Genomic DNA, 25,841 nt, shown 5'->3' with positions numbered 1-25,841 from the left:
ACAACATGAGGAACTGTATTAAAGGGTCACAGCATTAGGAAGGTTGAGAACCACTGTGTTTGTGGAAAACAAATGAGAACCTCCCCTGGAGAGCAAATGGCAAGGCCTACCAGACCGGAAGGGGCAATTTGTTCTGACAAGCCAGCATAGCTCTACGTTCCGGGTTCTAAAACACTCACGCTTGTGCACACAAACAGACACATTAAAAGGTTTTCACTGAAAGACTTGTGGAAAAAAAGTAATCCACAAGAATCTACAAGGTGGAGAATGGTTAAATAAAAGGTAGAATACATGTAGATTAGTTAAATTGAATATGCTGACTCCATGGGTGTAACAGTGAATGCACATGAGGCAATAAGCAAGGAGTAAAGTGGTAATAATATATTATATGTCAGGAGAGCAAATTCAAAGCAGACCAGAAAAACAAAATTGAAACCTTAAAAGCAGTTTTCTGAACTACTCAGAGATGAAAGTTTGCACAGAGGAGGAAGGAAAGAAAGCCTGATGGGGGAAGGATGCAATGGAATTGCTTTATAAGTAACCTTCTGTATTTTACTTTATAACTTCCAGTAAAATTCTTTCAACCAAAGACTAGAATTATGTAAAGTTGTTCCAGTTATTTTTTTGCCACCAATAGTTGAAAAGAATATGCATATAAATTCACAGTTCTCGATTATATGCCAGCAAGCCTAACAAATGAAAGCAAGCAGCTATAATCAAATTTTAGTATTATTTTTTTTATTTTATGTGGATGAGTGTTTGTATGTATGCGTGTGCACCATTGTGCAGCACCTACAGAGGTCTGAAGTTTGTAACAGGTCCCCTGAAACTAGAGTTATAGATGCTTATGAGCTGCCATGTGGGTTATCAGAATTAAACCTGGGTCCTCTGCAAGAGTAGCAAGTGCTCTTAACCACCGAACCATCTCTCCAGCACACTATCTCATAGAACTCTTCCAGGTAAGTATCAACCCACTGTACAAACAAAAGACATGGAATTCAAAAGTGTCTTCTGGGAAAAAAAAAAGCCAAACACTTAGGTAACCTTTACACGACACAGATAAGTTTAAACTCGTTACTGGATGGCAACAATGGTTGTGTCCTAAAGCCCTGGAATTCTTCTCACTGTGTCAGTAAGTCTACAAATTATATCATCTCAATGGACCTTATTTATGGATGAGTTTAATCAGAAAGATTTACAAAACCAGCTAATGAAAGTCGAGTCCTAATTTTGACAGTGCCTGTTGTGTTTTACTACCTCTGGGAGTAATGGAATTCTGTGAGCTGCACACAAGCAGGGCTGAGAGAACCCCACACACAAATCTGCTCCATTTCAATAACTACCTAGTAAAATGCACCAGTGGGAACCGTGGCAAAGCTGTCTTAGCATTTACGACCTTGGAAACTGATGTGTAAGGTATACATAACTCAGATGTGCTTATGAATTAGCTCAGCGGTAAGTTATATTTTGATAGATTTGCAAGCCTTAGCGGGCATCACCCCAGCAGTTCATGTCTCCCTGTGTTGCTGTTCTCCCCAGAACTCTTACCTTGGAGAAAATGGAGAGATGAGTTGGCTATCTTTGGCCCAGGTAATAATGGGTGGGGGTAAGCTCTTAGCTTCACAGGGAAGGGTCACTTCTTCCCCAGCTAGGACAGAGATCTCCACAGGCTTATCTTGGGACAGTCCTCTTTGGTCCCCAAACACTCTGGGTCTTACTAAAATAAAATAAACACAAGATGGGGAAGGGAAAAATGATGCATTAAAAACAAAGTAGTTTCATTTACACTGAAACCTAGGGTTCTTTTTTTTTGGGGGGGGTTTTCAAGACAGGGTATCTCTGTGTAGCTTTGGAACCTACCCTGGCGCTTACTCTGGAGACCAGGCTGGCCTCAAATTCACAGAGATCCGCCTGTCTCTGCCTCCTGAGTGCTGGGATTAACGGCGTGTGCCACCAATGCCCAACTAAAACCTAGGGTTCTAATGCTCTTAAGTAGTTTACAAGAAGATCTTGGTTCCCAAGATTCGGGGTATACCTAAAACTTCCTATTACTACACTTATAGAGAGCTAAACGGAAATGAGGAGTGAGCTTCAGTAATCTTTTTCAGCACACTGAGAAGTGGTCAGCTGAGATGGCCTCAGTTCTGCCCACAGAATCAGTACTCCCTGGAGCAGAAGGCTGCTACCTAGGACACAGCTGCGGCTTGGCTTCATGAGGTTTTCAACCAACTGCTGTCCTTGCAAAAAGTTGGACATAGTAAGCATACTTCTTGGGAAAATAGCATGGAAGTGTTCCAAAAGGTTATACAATTACAGCCCTGCAAATCAGAATCTAGGCTGAGGTGGTTTGGGTTGGCAGTGAAAGTAAAAATGTATCTTTGTTTATGCAATGCCAGCTTAGGGGAGAGCTCCACTTTGAAAGTACCTTTGGGTACCTTGCTATGGAAGAAATTATGAGATCTGGTATGTATAGGCTATTTCAAAGGGAAACCTCCCTTGGGTGGTTCTCACCATAGACAGTCAGCTGCACTTTCCTCTTGGCATAGCCAGCTGCATTTGTGGCTGTACAGATGTACTCCCCACTCTCCTCACTTCCTGGTGACACCACGTACAGACTCCCATCAGCCCCTGCAGAAAACTTGGCACTGCCAGTTGAAATCAGCTCTCCTTTCTATAAACAAAACAAAGTATGTTTATTTTTTAAAGATAATAAAGAAATAGCTTTATTTACAAGAGGAAGAGAGAGGAAAATACCTCAAAGGGGTAAAAAAATTGAAAAGGGCTAATTAGAAGGGAATTGTTTATAAGAGAAATTAGACAAACAAATGCACTATAAGTGGTATTCCTCCATCCCAAGCCATTCCTATACTGTACAGCCATCTAAAGGACAACAATACCATAACCATAGCAGAGGTGAATGGTATCACCAAAGCCATTGTTGTGCACACCAGCAAGAAAATCTTGTATCTTGTGTGAATCAAGTGTTGTAACACTCACATAGTCTTATAAACAGAAACTGCTGAACCCTACAGTTTCCAATTCAGAGTCCTACTGCACACAGGTGGGTAGAGAAACTTGCTCCAAAATCACTAAGTCAGTCAAGAGGTGAGCTTGCCTAGAACTCCAATAGTTAGGCTTTGAGTCCAAATTCCTATCTTCTTATCCTGGCTATAGCATGACTCATTGGAAAGACGCATTCTTGCATTTTCCTTAGAGTGGCATGTTTCTGCAAGTGGCAGGTGCTGTAAACTTTGAGGCATAGCTTCACTGTTGTAATTTTGTGTCTAGACAGTAAAAATGGTATATAGATGTTATATAGGTTTTAGTTAGCATCAATTTCTCCATGCTTCATAGATTTTTTTTAGATGACAAAATCAGATGAAATTACAAATGGTTTGGCGGTTCTCATTATATGAATTGTGTGTCATGATTTTATAGTACATTTTATCTGTAAGACTCAAGTTAATTTTTTTTTGGAAATATATCACCTTTGTGACCACTCACAGAAGGAATGGACTTTCTTTGTAAATTAGGGATTCATCAATGCAAGAATACTAGTGAAAGCCCAACCACACAATAGGAATGTAGAGGGGAATACATGGATTTGTAGAGGTGTCTTACACTCATTGCCCATACATGGAATCCATGCAGCAACATCCCTGGGAAGGGACCTTAGAAAGGTCTTTGATGCGACTTTTTCCTAGTGCCAATGACCCTTCCCCATCTCAGGACCTGAACCCAAGCCAAGGCCTGGTAGGTAAGCACTCTGTAAGGATTAGAGTTTCTTTCTAGGTTAGCACATGTTGTCTTCCTTACTTCCCACCTATAAAGACCGAAAGTCTAGAGTGTGGTCCTTTCAGCTTATTGTAATATCCCCAGGTGCCAAAAGTATCTGCAATAAGAGATTCTATTAATATTTTTCAAATAAGTGGCTTCTGGTGAATACCAAGTCTCTTGCTCAGTTTACATTCATGGGCCACAAGTCTCATGAGGCTTCCTCAAGACCCTAGTCAGTGACTTCTCCCTCACCTATTTGTCTGGCTGAATACTAAGATTACTCAGTCAAAAATCATTTGGGGTCATTAGAAATGAATTTACTACGTGGGCAGTGGAGAACCACGGAGATATACTCATGACCTGTAGTTCTGTTGAAAGAACATGACCTCCCATTTCTGTCCCTCCTTCCGTAGTTGGTGATGTATAGAGAAGGAGGCAGTGCTGGTAGGAAAGGGTTCTTCAGATCCATTGCTTTCCTGACCTCCAGTTAAATGGGGATGCTGTGTACCTGAGTTTCATTAGAGTGGGGACTTTCAAAGTCTTCATAAGGACATTTACAGGATTTAAACATGACCTACTTACAAAATGAAAAAAATTGATATCAATATATGAAGATTGTTACATATTATACTATATATAATTTACTTTCCTTGTGGTAATGTATGTACAGTACATATTATAAAATGTGTGTATACATATATATATATTCAGAATAAAAATTTTAATCATAAAAATTGTCTTTGATGTAGTTACCTACCAGATGTTTGAAACACATTAACAAAACAATAAACAGTACTGTGCAAAAGGCTGTATTCAAGAACTGTTCTGAACACTTTACATGTGTAGCAGAGCCCTCCTGGTCACCTTCCCTTGGTTGTCTTGATTTCACAACAGCCCCAGTGGGCAGCTCCACAATTTGCCACAGGCTGTGTTTCTCACAGTCTCCAACTTTTACAGGCAGGACAGCCAAACACGTGTCCTGGACCAACATCGCACTTCCTGCTCATCACAGGGTAGGAAGGCATCCTCCTATTCATGTGACTCCTGGGAGGATATCCAGCATGTTGAAACTTGTAATGTCAGCCACAGAGGAAGCCAGCTCAGTAGAGGACTGATTTAACTTCCTGCCCTCTTGTGTCTTACTCGCTCATATCCTACTGAAGCTTTCAGAGACAACTGTGCAAGCCATCCCACACACTATGTCAGGGAATGCCACTAGATCTATAATTTACCTTTGACCAGGTGATAGATGGCTTGGGAATCCCACTTGCTTTGCATGGTAAAGTTACCGGAATGCCTTCAATTGTGCTGAGTATCTGTTGGCCATGCTGAATGGTTGGCAGAACTGGAGACAGAAGTAAGGTTGGCATCTGAGTACCTTTACTCCCATTTAGTATCATATTCTTAAAATTGAACATTTTCAATATATTCTTTTTTATGTTTTATTTTCAATATATTCTTAATGTTTATGAAAACTGCAATTTAACATAATCTTAGTAAGGGAATATAAGGCAAAAATACAGTAAGTACAATTGGCACAGATCTAACAAAAGCTTAAAACCAAGTGTTAAGTGATGTCTAATATGGTGACCTCTCTAGAGAAAAATATAAAAGGACTGAATAAAATCAATTATTTCCTTAAAATTCAAGATAGATTATAGTCTAACAGTTATACATATTTCTTAGGAATACCTCTTTGGTTACTGGCCACTACCTGCTGAGCTTCAATGAACTGATGTAAGCCCACTCCCAAATAAATGAGTGGCTTAGTACCACTTATTAAACACCCCTAATATCCACAAGAGCCACTCAGTGCTTTACTAAATTGAACTGATAAAAATGGTTGTTTCTTAAAAGGAATTTAGTATAACTAGAGAGATGTTGGGAGTTTATCTTTAAAATGATAACATAAAGGACAAGGCAACATTTTTCAGTTAAGAACACCATGTTTCTGCTTTGAGGAAGCCAGAGAGACCTTAGCAGCATGTGACCAGCCGTGAAAGGAAAGGGAAACCAAGCACCTGCTCTGTTTCCTTTGTTCTTAGTCAGAACCAATAAGCACCGAAAATGACAAACACACCGTATCCTCAACACAACAACTTTGATGAAGGCTTCCATACATGAACATTTTCTAATGAAAGGAGCACAATGAAAGTCTGGTGTTTCCAGATCTTCCTATTGCATGCATCCTGTGGGAAGATGAGACTAGATGTCTTCCCCAGAGCTCAATTGCTTACCACATTTCTTGCTTTAAGTCAGAATTTTCCAGAAATGTCATACTCCCCTGGAATAGAAATTTGCTAGAAGATACCACAGACCCCCCAGTGCAAAAGCTCCTTGGAAGGCTAAAATGATGTACCCTGTGCACTCATACTTTCCTATGGCTGGAATTAGTCTTCAGCTAATTTTGTCTTAAAGACTTGGCAGTGAGTCTCCAGCTCTAAGCAAGAACACTGAGCTACTCATGAAAGCAAGAAATTTAATTTCCAGGATCATGACAGAATACACAGCTCTCAAATATGCTGTCAATTTGTGGCAACATAAGGGAATGCCATGTCTTTAAAGCCATATTAAGTTAGACAGTAGTAAAGAAAAGTTGCAAATTTAAGTCAGTTTTGGAGCTTGATGACATCTGGGTATGGAGGAGGAACAGCTTCTCTCCAGATCATGAGTCTACATAAAGCAACGTGACAATTAGATTTAGTTCTTTCCATCTGCATTTGCATTTGAATTCCTTCATTTTTTTTTATCTCTTCCTTTTTGAAATGGTTGAGCATCTTTCGTAGGTATTCCTGAGAGTGGATATGACAAAAAATGAACTCCTCATTAACATGAGGCAAGCACAAAGCTGCCATGCTTTTTGTTGTGCCAGGTTTGGTTGATACCCAATCATTGGGCTGATTCTTCAGTGTTATTGACTAAATCAGTTGATTGTTTTGGACTAACATGAACATTAAAATATCTTGTGTCTCATTATATCAGGTCACTGGGTTGTCTGTCTTCTCCCCCCTCTGATATAGCTAAAATATCCTATCACTCCTCCCTGCCAGTGGAAATCTGCAAGTGAAAATCCTTCTCAACACAACTGCCTAGGCAATCACTAGGAGAAAAAGGGAGATGACATGAGGATGTTCCAAGGCTGCATCCTTAAGCCAGTCCATAGCACCCTCCAGGAAAATGATGCTCTGTTCTTTAAAAACAGGCCCACAATGGTACACAACCCAATATGCCTTTATTATTGGAGGCTATGACTATGTGTGAGTTATTTGAGGGTATTTCTTTGAAACTTCTCAAGAACATGTCAAGCGGTGTTGGTGGCTATTGGCATAAAGCTGCCGGTGGGGGAGCAGGCATAGAAAACAAAGTAGTTTACAGTCACTGAAACCTTTGACAGATAAACACATAATGTGTAAGCCGGTAGAGTTCCCAATTCATGTTATAAATAAAATTGAGCAAATGAATTGAGTAAACCAAGTATTCTCTGTTCTTTCTTCCTAAGTCATTCTTTGTTGTTTATAAATCTATTTTTAATATTACATGATAAAACAATATAGCAAGCTCTTAAAAACAAATATATAATGTTAGGAGAATTGGTCAAACTATGAAGGTGTCCATTATTGTTATTGAGATTATAAAAAATAAGCCTGGTAATTGTTACAATTGGAAAAAATGATTGTCTCTGAATTTTCCTATTTGTGACCTTTAAATGATTTAACATGCAAAGAAGACTGCTTGGAACACATGACACATGAAACAACCTTTAGCAAAACTTAGGTCATTTTTAGCTCCAACATAGAGGGCTCACTAGTAAGGACATGTTTGTTGCACAATCCAAAAAAAAAAAAAAAGGCAATTTAAGGCAATTTGAATGGTACAATAAGTTCAGCTTGTCTGAAATTAAAAATGTATTTTTAAACATGATTCTTTGAGGTCTGAATTCACTTTTATCAATTAAGAAACCACACACAAAAGCCCTTGGCTAGACTTGGCTCGTGACTCCCTCAAATGTCTTTTTGTGTACATAGGAAAGGGAAATCTGGAAACAGCATTAACAATGCAGAGCTTGTTCAAGAAATATAAAATAACAATTAAGAGAAAGCTCTCCCTCTTGTAATTAGAGGAACAGAGTTATTTGATTAGAACCTATGAACCCTGTTTTGAACCAGGTTTGGAAACAATTATGTTGGGTCTCTCTTACCATGCACGGCCACAGAGGTTGTTTTGTTATTGGTTCCAGCAACATTACTGGCCACACAAGTATATTCGCCTCCATCCTGAAGCCGAACTCTTTCAATATGGAGACTCCCGTCGCTGCGCACAGTTATGTAAGGATTTTGTACCAACTTTCAAAAGGAATTTTTAAAAAGTCATTTATTTTTTAATTAGAAAAGGCAGAAATTTGTCTAAGCCAAAATCAGATCTGTTTGTTTTTCTCAACTGAATTATTAAATTTTCTATAGAGAAACTTGGGATTTTAGCATCCTTAAGTTAAAAAATAATCTGCATAAAATGCTCCTAAGAATTTATTAATCATATTCAACCCTGATATCTCTCCACAGTTATATGTACCATTTGCTATGAGACAGCTATTCACATCCCTGATGGGGATAAAGGACATTCCACAGGTCTTGTGTTTCTGTAAGTTCTGCTGCCATTGGATTCACATTTCACTAGTAGTTTTTTTTCTTTTTGGCTAAATTGTTCTTTTCAGGAAGGCTTCCTCACCACTAGCAAGCTCTTTGATATTTCTGTTCTGGCATGTAGGTATTTTTTTTTAAGCCAAGGGAGTGTGGCTTCATCTTAGTTCCCATCCTGATCAGCTGCCAGGCTCGAAAAGCAATGGACACTGTGTGATCCAGAAACCATGTCAGAGAAAACTGACAATATTTTAGCATACACGTGATTATTTCTAAAACTGGACCATTTTACATATTAGTGACCAGCTTCATATAAGACTGTTTCTTTGTCCAGGAGGTATTGTGTTTTTCCACAAATTTTTATGTAAATATGAGTAAGCTTGCAATTCCTCATATGGAGTCAATTCATTTCTAGGGAGTACTTCTAGAAGACAGTGAGTCTAGATTCTCTGGAAAACAGGGGAAGTGGTCTGCACTAGATGAAGTTCTGTCTCAATAGAATACACATTTATGGAAATCTTTCTTAGAACTGAAATGCCACCCATATCCTTTCCTAATTAAAAATTACACTGGCATTCAGTAATATGCTAGGGATCTACCTCTCTAAAATAATCCATCACAAAAGAAATTCAAAGCTCAATATGAAAAAAGAGTAATATACAAAATGTAAGATTTTAAAGGAATACTAGTATTTCATAATGTTCTAAACAGAAGAGTATCAAGTATTTAAGTACAAAGAAAATATTACTAGCCTAAATTTTTACATATTTTGAAGGCAGCTTAATAGTAGTATTAAATGTACTGTGAAATTATAAAAATTGTAGTACGAATTACTTCTTAAAAATTAAAGCTCTGAATAATATAAATGGCATAAACATAGTAACAAAAAAGGAAAGCCCTTGGGGCTAGATGGATCAGCAGCAGTTAAGAGCACTGCTTTTGCAGACGCAGCTGAGTTTGAAAATCAGGACCCAGGTAAAGTGGCTTCCAACTGCTCTCCAGAGGATCTGACACCTTAATTGGACTCTGATATCTACACACACACACACACACACACACACACACACACACACACACACACACACACACAAATAAATATGAATACATCTTTTTTTTAAGAAAAGCTTTGGTATGCTTATAAAACATGTTTACATGTTTATGAAATCAGGCTTTCAGTATTTGTTACATAATTCGTTTATTCTTAGGAGAAAAACAAACAAAAAGGCATGTATGAGGAAAGTACTCACCATGGCTGAGTTCTTTATCCACCGCCGTTCTGGGATGGGATTTCCAGCCAACAGAGTACAAGGCAGAGTTAGCTGCTGTCCCTCAATGACACTGGCCACAGAAGGACTGATTCCAATAAGTGGGGCAACTACATCAAAGAAAGAGCACTCAGCTTCATCATAAAAAGGGTGGTGGTGGTAATATTATGAGCAAGATGACTACAAATTATGTTGTTTCAAACTGGAGTGTTCAGTAACAAAACTTTAGAGTGAGAATGGAAAAGAACTTCAGTGTGGAAGTAATGGATCCATCCAAGCAGAAGAAATGCGGGGAGGATAGGTGATACCATGGAAACATCAAAAGTAAAGAGCAAAGCCTCCATACAAAAGGCCAGCAATGTCAAGGCAAGATGATGGCAGCATACACATCAGGATGGAAAGTGTTTGGGAGTGCTTGTGAGTGGAGACACGGAATCGAGAGAACCCACTCTCAGGAAGATAGCTAGCAACAGAATAGACTAGGTACAGACCATCGGGAGTCTGTTTCAACAGCACCAGCAAGCTGAATAAAGGTGAGTCTGTTGAAATGGAATAGTAAAGAAGCCTGGTAAAATTGTGCTTTCCTTGAAATTAACAACAACAAAGAAAATCACTCAACTGAGCACAAAATCCTTAAGAGGTATTAAAAAACGTAGGCATAGATAGATGAATGAAGACACACAGAAAATTCTATGAAGCATATTAATGAGATGTGTGTAGCAAGGTATTTAAAAATCACATTTAATGCTATAATAACTTGAACTAGATAATATTAGGAAAAAAACAATCCCAATGACTAGATGTAGAAATATAAATTCAGTATGAGAATAGTTTAATCAGTCAGACACGACTACTCAATAAAACATATTAAATCAAATACCTCGACAGTTGGAAATAAGCTATATTCTATTCTAACTTCACAACACCTAAACACAATTCTATGTGGACCTAAGTGATAAACTTAAGTCAAAAGCCATCATATACACTGTGTGTGTGTGTGTGTGTGTGTGTGTGTGTGTGTGTGTGTGTGTGTGTAATAAATAGAAGATGGGGAGCTGGAAGCAGATGATCTTTAAGTTATTTATAGTTGTCACATTGTATGAAATACAGCTTAGGGACACAAACCTCTACCTGGCTTTAGAACAAATAGAAATTGTCACATGCAAGGGATGACATCGTCATCATCATCATCATCAAAGAGGTCTGAAGTTTTTGAAGAAGATCGCCTCTAGAAAGTCAACTAGTCTTACCAAGTCCTGTCACTGTTACTGTCGTCTGTGACTGTATTTTTCCAAACTGGTTTTCAGCTTCACAGATATACGTTCCTTTGTCACTTGCCCATAAATCTAGAAAGAAAAACCCATTTATTCACTCATGACCATTATGAAACCTTAGCAATGCACCAGGCGCAGTGCCTGGAATCTGTGACAGAAATATGTAAGCACCTTTTGGCCACTGCCTTCTAGGGAAGGAGAAAACAAACTCAGCCATTACAGTAGGGTAACAAACTCTCTATGAGGTTTATACAATGAATGATGGAACCACAGATAAGAATGATGTCCTGATTGTATATGGAGGACTCAGAAATTCACAGTGGAGATAAGATACCAGCTGTGGTTTAATGAGCATCTAGACATAAAGTCTTAACAATATGACTGCCCAAATGTGAGCCGAACATGCCAAATTGCACAGAGAAAAGCCTATTAGACCTCAACTGCACACAAAGAAACTGAGGAAAACTGGAACAGGAGAGATTCCAGAGTCCATCACACCAACTGGTTGTTTGGTGCCAAATATCCATATAGGCAGCATTATATGGCCTGAATAGGTTTATATATGCAATAACAATTAGGGAAAAAATAAAAGAGGCCACCAATTTGAAGAAAAGAGAAGAGGTGTTGTATGTGGGGTGGGTGAGAAAAGGGTAAGAGGAAATGTCATAATTCAATTATAATCTCCAAAATTATAAAGAATAAATAAAAGAGCAGGTATAAGATAGGAGGAGCTGCCCACTCATGGTGAATTATAATCAAAAGCAGAGCTTGAAGAAAAGCAGGTTCTGTTCAAAGAGTATAAAGCTGTGCCACTCTGGGTACGCTTCTGCTGTTTGTAGGGAACATTGTTTAGTTGTCCCAGTGATGGGTAGAATCTGTTTGCATTTAGGGAATAAAAAACTACAGAGACAATACACAGAGCAGATTCATAGAGAAATAGTGTTCCAAGTCTAGCAAGAATATGAAGGCTCCACTAGAAATTTGTAGATTTGAAATGTATTTATAATCATAGAAACCTAAGTCTGCATAAGGAGAAGACATAGCTATTCATCTAGCTAGAAAAACTACTGGATGCTATATTCAGCACTGAGCTGTGGGGTCCTCAGTGAAGGGGTATAAACTCATATGCAAACTGTGGAGACACCAAATGTTCACATGTAAAAACACATATTTTTAATACAAATTGCTTTTTCTCATCCTTCTTTTTACTATATATTGATGGACTTTTTATTATATCATCAGAACAAACGCATAGAATTTTTTTCCCAAGATCTTGAAGAGCATTATGGAAGATGTGCAATTAACGACAGCATTGGAAACAGTCAGGGAAGCATTAATTACGAGCTGGAAGGAATAGTCGGGAGGTTGGAGCTAAAGCTTTTAAAGTGTAGTTCTTGGCTTGTAAGTAATAAGGAAATCAAGGTTAAATAGAGGAATGATTTTGATCTTACAAATATTGTCACTGAGCATGTCCAGTTTAATCTACTAGCATACATATTTGAGCACACGTATTTGTACATTACAGTACAGACTGGCATGGTGGCATGTAGGCTGAGAAAAGATCAAGGGTCAAAAGGCCTTCTGGGCTACCATCCTAAATCTTTGTTTCAAAACAAGAAAAACAAAAAGCAAACTAAGTCAAAACAAAAAATACACGTATACAAAACAGTGTGCATAAACAAATGCATAAATATGAATGCACAAGTATACACACACAAGCATGCTCACACACACGCAAATACATCCTTTCACCTACTTGAAATAAAGAGAGCGCCTGTTCTCAGTTGGCTGATGGAACTAACTGAAAAGGGTCTTGAGAAAATTGGCATGTTGTCCAGTCTTCGCCATTTGATCTTTGGTTCTGGGTAACCCTGGACATAACAAGGTAATGTCACATTGGAGCCAATTTCCATGGACACATCAGAAGGTTCTTGAATGAAAACTGGAGGTGCTGGAAGATACAAAACACAAAAATGTCACTGGTAGAGGGTATGGACACATTAAGAAAAAACTATTAAATTATCAACAGATTGGATTGGAAACATATCACTGTTCATAAAACATTGTAAGTTTTCCTGTCTGACACATGACAGATATATTTTTCTCTTTATGAATGAACATTTAGAATGGACACTCAGCTCTTGACTTAAAGTTGTAGGTGATATGAAGATCATCTTAAACAGTTTCTATTGTTATAGAAATTTGTTTTCAATATGTGTATATGTTATAGTGCTCAAACCTATACTCTCTTAAATAAGTTGGCTTTATAATGCAATATGATATTTCTTATATTTTTCAAAATATCATTAGCTAGATTTCAGAACTATTTTTGTTGGTTTGTTTGTTTAAATCCCAACCAAAGTTTCTCCTCCCTCCCCTCTTCCCAGTCCTACCCCCACACCTTCCTCTCCATTCCTCCTCCACAGTTGTTCTTCAGATATAAGTGGGCCTCCCATGGATATCAACCAGCCATGGTTATCAAGTTGCAGTGAGACTAGGCACCTTCTCTTCTATTAAGACTAGATAAGGCAACCAAATAGGAGGAACGGATCACAAAAGCAGTCAGAGACAGCCCCAGATCCCACTGTTAGGAGTCTCACACGAAGACCAAGTTACACACTGTAACGTATATGCAGAGGCCCTAGGTCACTTCCATGTAGGGTCCCTGGTTGTTAGTTCAGTCTCTGTGAGCCCCTCTGTGTGGGTTAATTGGTTCTGTGGGTTTTTCTTGCAATACCCTTGACCCCATAGAGTTCTACAATCCTTCTTCCCCTTCTTCTGCAGGATTCCCTGAGCTCTACCTAATATTTGGCTGCGAGTTTCTGAATCTGTTTCCATCCATTTCTGGGTGAACCTTCTCTGATGACAGTTGGGCTAGGCACCTGTCATGTTTGTCTTTCTGGGTCTGGGTTACCTAACTCAGGGTGATCTTTTCTAGTTCCATACATTTGCCAGCAAATTTCCTGATGTCATTGTTTTCAGCAACTGAGTAATACTCCATTGTGTAAATGTACCATATTTTCTTTATCAATTCTTCAGTTAAGAGACATCTAGGTTGTTTCTAGTTTCTGACTATTACTAATAAACCTGCTATGAGCATAGTTGTGCAAGTGTCCTTGTAATATTGCAGTGTCCTTTGGGTACATGCCAAGGAGTAATATGTTGGTTGGACTTTTAAATGAACTTAATTCGTACCAAAGTATTTCTTTACTAATCCCCATCTGGCATGCCAAACAACATTTATTCCTGAAGTATAACAATGTTTGGTATTGTATTCTTGCTCACATTTTGAAGTCAGAGAAATTTAAGTTTGAGAATCAATAATGTAAGTTAAAAAGACCTGAACACATTTGATAAAGAGAAAATAATAAGTACTTGGCATCTTAAGAAGAATTGAGACGTACAAAGAAATCTATAGGTTTACATAATTCTGATAACTAGGGAAATTGACAGGAAGAGCTGAAAATATATGAGGGGTACACTTAGGAAAACACAGGACTGTGATACAGAAAGGGTGCTGTTGGCAACCACTCAGGGATGAGGCTTTTGGGAACTTATGAATAATGATGTTTGAGATGTCAGATAAGAACAAATACAGGAGATTCTGCAAAATCAGTGGGAGGAACCTACTCATATAAAATTCTAAGAGATGGTATACCAGAAATCAAACATGTGTCCAGGTTAGCAATGGCAACAGCTATCATTTTCAGAGCCAAGTCTTTTGTCAAATGATTTCATTTGTTTTCAGTCTTCAGAATGACCCCACTCTGGTTTTATACATGAGGAAACATAGTTGATTTGACAAGTGTCACATGGACTTGAATGAGTACCATAGGGTAAAAAGCTGGTTTCCATTTCAGGGTCGAAATCCTTTGTCATTTTATCAGCCTCTCCTCTACATGTTCTAATAACTATGCCTGAACATACTGGCTAGCAGTCTCATCATCCTGTAGGAGGAGTGGATAGAGGGTAGGCTGGGCAGGGAGGTGAGGGTCATATTGGAGGAGGGGTAGAAGGGAGAACTGTGGTTGAAATGCAAAGTGAAATTTAAAAAAATAAACTTAATAAAAAAAGATATAGAAATAGCTTCCTTCCTTCTCATCCCACATCTGCAAATTGGATGTGCATCTGTCTTCCACCAGTGTTGGTTCTTATTTTAGCCTGGAATAGGCCACCTCTCACTCTGCAGCTGTGTTGCTATTACTTCATACACTATACAAAGCCTGCCCTTTGGAAGTCACAAATCCTCACTCTTCTTCAAGTAAGAGCTGACCTTTCTCATTTTAGAACTTGTGCTGACCTTTCTCATTTTAGAACTTGTGTTATTACCTCCCCTTTAAAGGTAATGCCTGATGTTAAAATATTGACCACCCTTTAACTTAGTTTCCAAAGGACACTCCTCTATGATGTCATCTCTTATCATCACAAATAGGCATCATGACGTCCCAGTTAGAGATTTAAGACAACCCTTTCTATCAGATCCATGAAACTCTCCAAATCCAAACTATTACTTGATTATCTGTTGCTTTGTATTCCGGGCAGCCTATGTATACAACTATAGTTTTATCCTTTAACAGCAGCTAATCTATTACATGGTACATTGTGTGTGGCCAATGGATACTGGTGAATGAATTACTGAATCATCATGAAAAGCTATAGTAATAACTCAGACTTGGGTATGTGTGTACAAATGTTCATATGATGGAGATACCTCAACCCTGTACATTTGAACTTGTACTTTTGAAAGAAACATGACAATTTCAAAAGCCCTCTTACAAATTTTAAGATGAAAACCAAAACTGAAAAAGATGTTTTGAGAAGAGAGTGGTCTATCTCTGTTTAGATAGTTTTCTTAATTCATATACATAGGAATTCAACTTAAAAATGACAAATAAACACATTTTAAATATAGTTAATGAAGTAACTCATTGCTTGTTCATTTCATTTCTAAAATTTGGATATTTTTTCCCTAGAGTAAATGCAGTCAATCAAACTGGAAGCAACCTAAGTGCCCATCAACTAAAGAACTGATAAGGAAAATATGGTACATTTACACAATCGAGTGTTATTTGACTGATAAAACCATGACATCACAAAATTTGAAGGCAAATGGGTGGAACTTGAAGAAAAAAAGCATCCTGAGTGAGATAACCCAGACCCAGAAAGATGACACATGATATTACTCATTTATAACTGGATTAGCTGTAAAGTAAAGATAATCATACTACAATTCACAGACCCAGAGAGGCTAAGCAACAAGGAGGGCTTAAGGAGGAACTCAAGAAGCTCTTTGGGAAGGGGAAAGAGAATAGATTTCACAGGTGGAATTGGAGCAAGTAGGGCTGGGACCAGGAGGGACTGGTGCGGGGAGGGAGAAAACACTGGGAGAAATGATTGGAATTGGGGTCATTTCAGGAGTGAGGTGGAGACCTAGGTGAAACTCCATGGAATCTATGGGAATAACCCTAGCAAAGACTCTTAGCAATGGGGGACCTGGAACCTGAACCAACCATCTTCTGTTTCAGGCAAGGCCTCAAGTGGAGGGATTTGGACACCAAACCCAGCCAGAAAATCTTTTACCTACAGTGTTCTGGGACCAGAGCCTAGCAGAATCCTCATCAAAGAGACTAGAGAGACTTCACCCAGAAACTGATGGGAGCAGATGCAGAGTCTCACAGTCAAACATTAGGTGGAGCTTGAGGAATCCTGCAGATGAGGAGAAGTGGGAGAATGATAGGAGGAACCAGAAAGGTCATGGACACCAGGAAAACAAGGCTCTCAGCGTCAATTGACTGGGATTCATGGGGGCTAACAGAGATCACAGAGCCTATTGGGGTCTGACCTAGGTCCTCTCCATCTATGTTATGGTAAAGTAGCTTGGTGCTCTTGTGGAATTCCTAACAGTGGAAGCAGGGACAGCCACTGAGCCTTTTGCCTTCTTATGGGTCCCTTTTCCTCCTCGTGGGTTGTCTTGTCCAGCCTTGATTCGATGGTATGTGCCTGGTTTCATTGAAGCTTATTATGTTATTATTAGTTAATGTCCTTGGGAGACCTGGTTTTTTACGAGGGGAGACAGAGAGGGCATGGATCTGGGGAAGAGAGGAGGTGGCTTTGGGAACTGAAAGGAAGTGAGGGAAGGAAAACTGTGATAGGTATGTAATATATGAGAGAAGAATAAAATATATGTAGACCGCTGAAACCCACCAACTACTTGAGGGAAGAGAGAGCTCCATTTATTGAAATGTTAAAATATAATTACCAATGAAAAGTGATACACTAGCTGTGTACACTCAGAAGTAATGGAGGAAGGAAATCTGGAATCAGAACAGAAAAGCAAACTCAAATTATACCCACAAACCTAATCAAGATGGGAGAAGTCATGCCTTGCAAAGCAGATTCTAGAACAGCATCAAGCACAAGACATCAGAGCAGGGAACATAAGCACTGACTCTCAAAACAAGAGACAAATGAGAACACCAGGCCTGAAAGAGCAGCCAACACAATGTCCACCACATACAAACTTCCAAAAAGAAGCAGCTCCCAGCTGAGCCAAGAAGACTTAAATGCTTCCTCCTCCTGACTGTGGCCAACACAGCCTCCAAGTGAATTTTTCTGGGTGAGTTGTAAATAGGTTAGCCAAACTAGAGACCAGGAGACCAATAGTGACTGGCTGACAGTACACAATGGTGCTTTTCTAGAAGAGAGGGTGTTACTTAGAAGGGTAAGAACCCACAGAGTAGTTTCAACGGGCAGTTGGAATGGTTTTAGTCTGTGATCTTGGGTAAGTCATTTCACTCCTCTCCTTGGCTTTAATTTCTCTAAGAACATAAAGGGAAAGCATGATTTTATATTTCAAGTTGTCAAAAGAGATAATTTTTACCAATAATGTAGCATGAAATAACTACCTCAATACAAACTGTATTAAACATAAAGATTACAGAGTTAATTTATTAGATCTTAGTGCTGGAGTTTGATCTTTGCATTTGATTTCACTTTGGGGCCTTCATTCAGTCTCTTAGGATAATGTTTGGCCCCTGGTAATTCCCTAAGCATCTGTATAGCTCATTGAGATATGCATTAGGGGTGGGTGTTATACCACAGTGCAGTTTATTGTCTATAGAGATAACTATGGCTGTGCAGGATCATTGTTTGAAAAACATAACAGTCATAAACCAATTTGCCATCTTACTCTAAACACTATTCTGAATTATTTTCCTTGACCCCCAAGACAGTTAAATGTATATTCCCTCTGTGGCAACTCTTGCATTATGTCAGTCAGGGATTTTCTTTCCTAAAATGACTAGACACATTGCTTTGGTTCCACCAAACCACAAAATACAAAACCACAGTCTAAGACTCAAACCCTGTGTGGTGTGGAATGCTTTAAAAAAATTACTGCCAGGCCAAGTTTTTGTTTGATGTTTCCAATCCCCTCTTCTTCCAAATGACTTCACAATTCACTACCCCCCCCTTTCCAAGGGATGAAAAGCATTGGTAACTTTCCCTGTTGACCTGAAATGTCCATAACTTAAAGCCATGATAATGAGAAACAGGAAAAGGGATGTTCACTACAAGAAGCTCAAACTCAAGAATAATATTCAACAGTTCTTTTGTTATTTTTTTTTTTAGTCTAGTATTGCTGCTGTGAGGTAATAGGCCCACAGAAAACAATCTGAAAGCCCAAATAGCTACATGATATGGATAAAAGCATGTTTTTGTTCTTAAGTCATAAGCAACTTAGAAATATGCCCAATGATTTTGGAACTCAAATGAATAATTTTATGCACTACTAAGCTCAGTACTTAACTCGCCTCAAGTCCTTTCTAAAAGGGAGTCAAATCGAGACAATGAGTTTCATATTAAAAGCCCAAAGTCTAATCTTGAATGCTGTATCATTTTATTTAGGCATTCCTATATCATTTTTGAGGCTCAAAGAAAGAAAATAATCACAGCATACATGAAGTTATACACAAAATCCATGTTGCAAGCAGTCCTATAGGTAACAGTTAATATGCTGGGTGTATGTAAGTGATAACATGTCATTTTCACGTTTCCAATTCACCTGTAAAGTAAATGCCATTTCTACCTATAAAATAAGGAAAGTCAAGAGGACAACCCATTTTCTCTCAAGTGCATATTTTTTAACCACTATATTAATTCTGGAGAAAGTTTCAATCCATAGTGTGTTTTTTACAGCCTCATACTAAAAACCACAGTCACCTCTATAACCATGGTTTGTAGCACGTACACACTACATCTGGTACCATATGTACCATAGTCCCCTATGGGCAGGTCAGTCTACTCACACCTTATGAGCTGCTCTAAGAAGGATATAATGAAGAATCTGACTAACACAGTGCAACAGAAGCACAATGGTGCCAACTTCAACATTAAGTTATTTGCCAACTGTTAGCAATGGTCAATGTCACAGCAAGCAGATGAGTCATTTTTATTGATGGTCCATTCAGTGTGATCACTGGGATCAAAACTGAGAAGCTGATTGCTTTAGAAGAGTTGTGAATGGTAGTGATCTTGCATATGATGGAGCCAAATCAAAGTTCACTTAAAAGTGATGTCTAAAGAGAAGACATTTGTAGGGAAGTTTCTGATAATGGTTAATCTTCCCTGTCAATGGAACTGGATTTTCAAACACTTGGGTATGTCTGAGGCTATTTCTAGAGAGGTGTAACTGAGGAGGTTAGACTTCTCTGAAGGCACATGGTACTATCCTGTGGACTTGGGTCTCAGACTGAATAAAAAGGGACAATGCAAATGCCCAGACTTGTCTGTCACTACTTCCTGATCATAGACACACTAGGATCAGCCACCTCAATCTTCTGTGTCTCCTCCACCAAAGTAGACTATACATGCTCAAACTGAAGCTAAATGAGCCCATTCTACCTTAAAATTGTTTTCAAGTATTTTTTCATAGTAATGAGAAAAGCCACTAACATATCATCGTAGGACACCAAGAACAGATATCACCAGCCTTTATAGGTGGTGCATTCCTGGACATCAGAGAGAATCTAGAAAATGCAGATGCAAAACATGATTAAGAAGGAAACAGTCAATAGGCGAGAAGTATGTATGTGATCCTCAGACTTTCTAAACCATCAGTACTGTGTCTAAGGGATCACTATTTTATTACTAGGAAAAGTTAGTGAGGCCATTTCTCTGCCCCTGCAGAGAAAGAACATGCAAAAACATGCTGTGTGGATATAACACATCTCTGTGGGAAGCAGGGAGAGACAGAACGGGAAAGTGCTGAGAATTGGAACTTCACCCTTTCTGTATTTCTTAAAAACAAGAATTCTGTATCTAATGACCTCCCTTATTTAAGTCTTACATTTCCAAAATCATTAGTATAGTTGAAAGTCTTCCAGGAGAATCAGAGGCCCCCTCCACCCAACAGTTTCAACCTTATTTCCAAGGTATTTATCTTAATAATAACAGAGGTCAGTTGTTGTTAAAAAAAAACACTCTGGACAGAGTCTATAGCAATCATTGTGCCATTTCCAGTACTCTATATTAAAATTTCAGGGCATATTCAGCAAGAATGAATAGTGTTCGACAGACAGACAAGGGCAGGGAGGGGACCAGGATCACAAAAGGTCTCAGAAGGAAAGAAAATTGGTTTTCATGAAACAACACATCAAGCATATAGGGCCATAATTTTCACTTAAAGGCTTAAGATAATAGAACTAAAATAGCTTGTAAAAGATTCATTTTCCTCACTGTGTTTAAAAAAAATCAGTTTGAGCATGACGAAAGATTCTTGTACATAATGTACAGAAAAGAAAACATAATTTGATGACATTCTATACTTAGAAGTTTAAAGAGATGCAAATATTTAATTATCTGTGAAAATTAAGCTGCCACATTCTTTTCCATGAAAAACAAGTTCTGTTTTATTTCTCCTTTTACCACACTGTGTAGGGAATGCTTTTTTTTTGTTTTGCATTATTTTTCTAAAGGGATATGACATAGATGATGAAGTGAGAACCAAACTTCCTAAGAACACAAATACAGTTGTCATGCACACATTGCATCTTCCCATGGTGATTGACATTCATTTGCAGTTAGTACTTTATTTCATGCACTGGTGAGTAACTCCTAGTGGACTTTTGGAACTAAAATAAAAGAATAATCTGTTACCTTTTCTGTCATCAACATCTCTAGATTATGGCCTAGGGCCAAACTCTACTTTCTGGCCTCCAGATGTTAATAATTGAGAATCAATCTGATGGCAGAATGGATGACTACTGACAGAAAAATGGCAATAGATGTCACATATGGGTGAAGCCTATAGTCTCTGAGGTCACACAACTTGCAGTCAAATACACAAGCTCTGTCTCTCTCTAGCTCTGCAACCCTCATCAAGTGGATCAACTTATATAAGCTTAGTGTCCTTATATTTGTATAAGACATAATCATAGCATCTTCTCTTAGTAGGGTTGTGAGAGTTTAATGGGATAACCCATAAAACATTCTTGGCACAATGAATGGTACATTAGAAGCTTCTCGGAATTGCTAGCCACTGTTATGATGTTAGTCATCTGAAATGCCCATGCTGGATTTGCCATTCTGACAAATATAAATAACAAATTGTTTCACAGTTGATCAACATGGAAAATAACAACTCAGTCAGAAAAATAATACAACCAAGAGACATGAAAGCTTACAGCCTACATCCAGAGTTAGTCTGCCCGTTGCTCTTCCAGCATCATTGATGGCTACACAGGTATAATCACCAGCATCCAGATCTTGTGTTTCTTGAATCTTCAAAAGTCCCATGAGAGGGTCAATATTGAGGAATGTTGAAGGTCTCAATTCAAGATCTCCTAAATCAAAACAAGGGGAAGGACATTAAGTGTGGAAAATTTGACATGGTTTATTCTGCCACTAAAGTGATTTTGAAGTTTCTGAATAAGGATGATTGCAATGTTTCAAATTCCAAAGATAATTTAGATGCTTTACTTTCTACAGTCTAAAAATTGGTCCTATCATGAACTGGATACAACTGCTTCCTCCATCTATCTATATCAGATAAAAATGAGCTCTTGGTAGCTACATGAAAAGCTGGGGCAAGCTAGAAACCAGAAAGGTGGCTTTGGTCAGTAAAAGCGAACTAGGAAGATGAGAGCTGACAGGAGAGGCTTCTATTATCTTTACGGCATTTCCTTGATCCTGGGAGTACTTGAGATATCAACAGTATTAAATTAGTGAGTGACTCTTAATTGAAGGGTGTCAGCTATAGTTTGTCATGTGATAAGTCTAAACTGACTGAGAAATTTATGTGAATGGCTAAAAGGGGGGCTGTTGGAAAGGGTAGGAGAAAGTTTGCTGAGAGAATAGAAAGAATAGTTGGTTTATATTAATCTTTTGGGTTACCTCAGCTAAAAGTCTCATTCATTAAAAATTTGAACTTGGAATGATACTGTGTTTGGAGGAAGCAGATATGGATCTCAATGCAAGGACAGGATGAACCAAGAAAGTCTAGTTACATCTGGACTGCTTCTATATGCTATGTGTCCACAGAACCTCTGATCCTCCAAGAACCACTTATTATTGAAGTAGATAACACTTCAAAGAGTCATAAGGAAGATTATACATGTATCTCTTGTGCTCTCCAAATCCCAAATTGTCTCCTAATCAAAGAATTAAATTAACTACAATGACCAGTAGATTAAAAAAGCACATAACACCGGATATGTAATGCCGATTAGTGCATTATTTTTTTTCATTTGTTGTATGAAGAATGATTCAAAGTACTTGGAGATCTTAAAATCCCTTAGGATTTTAAACCCTTGATCTTAGGGTTTAATGACATTTCCAAATCTGAAAGATATTTTCTAAAATGTCACACATTAGTCATGTACCCTGGAACTGGGGATCACATACACAACTCCTTGCTTTAAATAGGCAAAGAGCCTGAGAGCAAGCAGCTCTTTAAGAGGATGCCGCAAACAGCACTGACCAATGAGATTTAGCAACATGGAGACAATTCTCTTTTCTTTGTATAATTTTCTGGAGAGGATGTCAAACAACCTCTAAATTTCAAAACAACGAAATTCCAATAAGTAAGCAACTGTCAATGCCCCAAACAAAGTACTTTCCAGAAGTCCAATATTTCAAACCCCTAGGCAGTCTTACACTTGCTACTACACACTCCTCTCACAAATGAGAGAGGCAGCAAAATCTTTGTCTAAGTGCCTCTGGGAGATTTTAATAAACAAAAGCAGATGATGTTGACACAGCTACCCTCCTACCAGAGGAGGATGCAGTGTGATCTCATTGTTCCTCAAGAGTTAGACTGTTTGGACTAAGATGCACTTAGAATTTTGTAATTTACTTCTTGCTTTTAGCTTATTCCTGTATGTCAAAAGACACCATCTGTGTCAGAAGATGAAATGAAGACCTTTTGCTGGCAGCTTTTGTTCCAAATAAAAAGGTTTAAGGAATGGTAGTCACAAAAAAGAAAGAAGATACAAAAAGAAAGGAAGGAAAGAAGGAAGGAAGAGAGAGGAAGGAAGGAAGGAAGGAAGGAAGGAAGGAAGAAGAAAAATTGGAAAACACAAGTCCAAACAAGGTAGTAATTCAATCACATTTTGATAGTCTTCTTTTTCTTGATTACTACTGAAAACTATTCATTAAATTATTGAGAAGACAGAGAAGTATAGACAGAATTCTCAGAAGGAGTTATGATGGGGGATTATTTAGTTTCAATATTAAGTACAATTAGAACATTGTGCTTAGTAAAACAATAAACTTTCTAAAGATCTGTTTTAGGATTTAACAATTATCATTATTGAGGAAGAGCCTCACATTGCTATCATATAAATTCAATTCTGATTTTGTGTATTTAAAGTTTAACACTAAAACTTTCCAAATAGTTGATGGTAATTAACTTGCTGTTAGAAACGTTTGTCTCAAGGACACTCATGTGTCCCCTTAAAAATGACTGAGGAACCCAGCGAATTTTTATTTATATGGATTATACTTATTTGCATTTAATATTTCAGAAATCATATTGTGAAGTTTAAAAACATGCACATAATTTATTTTATTTAAAACTCATGATATATTCTTACATAATAAATACATTTTATAAAAATAGTATTTTCCCAAACCAGAAAAAATTAATAAGAAAAGTAGCGTTGTTTTGCCCTTTTGTAAATTTCCATAGTGTCTACTGTCCAGCTTAATAGAAGACAGCTGGGTGCTCAACCGTGCTTCTGACTTTTCTTTTATTGAATACCATACATCATGCAGCCTCCAGAAACCCCACTACTCACTCGGAAGACAACAAAAGTAAAAAGCCAAATAACATTTCAGTGTTGTTATGAAAATAATTTGGAGCATGTGGATCCCTTCGAAGAATAGTAAGGAACCCCCAGAGATTTCAAACTACATTTAAGAACCATCCATCTCAATAAAGAAATCCAATTTTCTATTTCACCACAAATATCCTTTTCATAAGATTTTAATGGTGTCCCTGATTTTCTCTTAAAACCACTTTATACTGTTCATTTCTAGCAACAAAAGGCCTAAAGTCTTGGAGGGCACTTTGCCTCATGGGATTTCTTTTCTCCAATGGTCTGAATGAGATATTTTTTAAACACTACTTTATTCAAGCAGAGTTGCCTAAGAAATGCATTTAAGGAAAAGTTATTCTGAGGTTAAAGCAGGAACTCTACTTCTATGGTTCCAATGTGGTCATATTTCCTTGTATCCTTGTGCCCAGAATACAAGAGCCTCCGACTCTTAGGTGTTAGAGCCAGACTCACATGAGAAAAACTTTAGCTTTTAGTTTTCCCCTGGTGATGCTGACCTCTGAGGCAATAAACTCCCTGTCCGTGACTGACAAGGTGAGCTGGACTGATACATAGTTCAGGGAAATGTGCTGTTAATAAGCACTGGACTGTCTTATGGTATTATGGTATCAATATCTCATACCCATGTGGGTTAGAATCCATTGGGATATTATTAATTGAAGGCACAATCTGCAGTTTCTATGGTGGATCGAGGAAACACGTGAATTGCCGAATGTTCCATGTGGTGGCTGCACGATTCCCTACCTCCTCCTTGTTTTTTGTGGAACAGAGATTGGCTTGAAGAATAGGCTTTTCACAGAAGTATGCCTAGTTTGTGAACAGGACTTTCCATGACTTTACACAAGGAGCCAGCCATAGCTTTCTGAGGTTTACTGTCATCAGAAACTACCCAGTCACACAAAAACTGACTTTCTATGTCTATTTAGCCACAATCTGAATCTGAAGTTGTATATTCATTTAGGTGGAAATTCAAATATTTAAGCATTTCTAATAAGTAAAATTAGTTTACAGTCACTGAAATAAGGAACTCATTAGGGAACCTCAATAAGGAATGAAACCAGAAATACTATTTTTTTAATCAAGGAAAACATACAAACTAAAAAACCCTTGTGCAAAGAAAAGCAGAAAAATGGCATTATTTCCTAGTTCACCTTCTTACTTTTTATTTATATTACTTAAAAATAATTGTTTTGACACAAAGCCTTTTTCTTTTCACCTCATGTTCCCTAAGTTTGAACCCGAGGTGAATTCATAATTTTGTGATTATGACATCAACCTGTTGCTATGGGAACATCTATCATTTCACAAACAGAATCATAACAACAGTGCTTTGTGCTATTTAGCATTTTTCATCTGAAGATTAAAAAAGTATTTTGCAAACAGCATCTCAATAATCCTAGCAACCTCTCTCTTAGAATGCCTACAGCATTCTCTTTATTTTTACCATGAAAAGCTGAGAGGGAAGTAGAAGCAGGGGTGTTTACACAGATGCAGGCTATCAACATCCGTTCATAGACCAAGCTTCACTAAGGCCCAGCAGAGCATTACCGTGCT

The 25,841-nt window shown here is 38.1% G+C and overlaps 1 protein-coding gene across 1 annotated transcript in view; it reads right to left on the bottom strand.

The window, feature by feature from the left end:
• Positions 1 to 25,841, bottom strand: part of Hmcn1 (hemicentin 1) — a 439,469-nt gene that overhangs the window by 189,738 nt on the left and 223,890 nt on the right. The window contains exons 15-22 of the mRNA XM_027417405.2: positions 21,636 to 21,794; positions 12,710 to 12,904; positions 10,930 to 11,025; positions 9,662 to 9,789; positions 7,976 to 8,120; positions 5,010 to 5,122; positions 2,512 to 2,671; positions 1,549 to 1,717 (exon numbers count right to left, since the gene is read on the bottom strand). Of these exons, the coding sequence (XP_027273206.1) occupies positions 1,549 to 1,717; positions 2,512 to 2,671; positions 5,010 to 5,122; positions 7,976 to 8,120; positions 9,662 to 9,789; positions 10,930 to 11,025; positions 12,710 to 12,904; positions 21,636 to 21,794 (1,165 nt within the window). The remainder of the gene's footprint in view (positions 1 to 1,548; positions 1,718 to 2,511; positions 2,672 to 5,009; positions 5,123 to 7,975; positions 8,121 to 9,661; positions 9,790 to 10,929; positions 11,026 to 12,709; positions 12,905 to 21,635; positions 21,795 to 25,841) is intronic.

Source organism: Cricetulus griseus, chromosome 5 (genome assembly GCF_003668045.3).
Source record: "Cricetulus griseus strain 17A/GY chromosome 5, alternate assembly CriGri-PICRH-1.0, whole genome shotgun sequence".
In the NCBI taxonomy this organism is placed as follows: domain Eukaryota; kingdom Metazoa; phylum Chordata; class Mammalia; order Rodentia; family Cricetidae; genus Cricetulus; species Cricetulus griseus.
The sequence above is the reverse complement of the archived record's forward strand: the minus strand, read 5'-3'. Positions and strand labels throughout refer to the sequence as shown.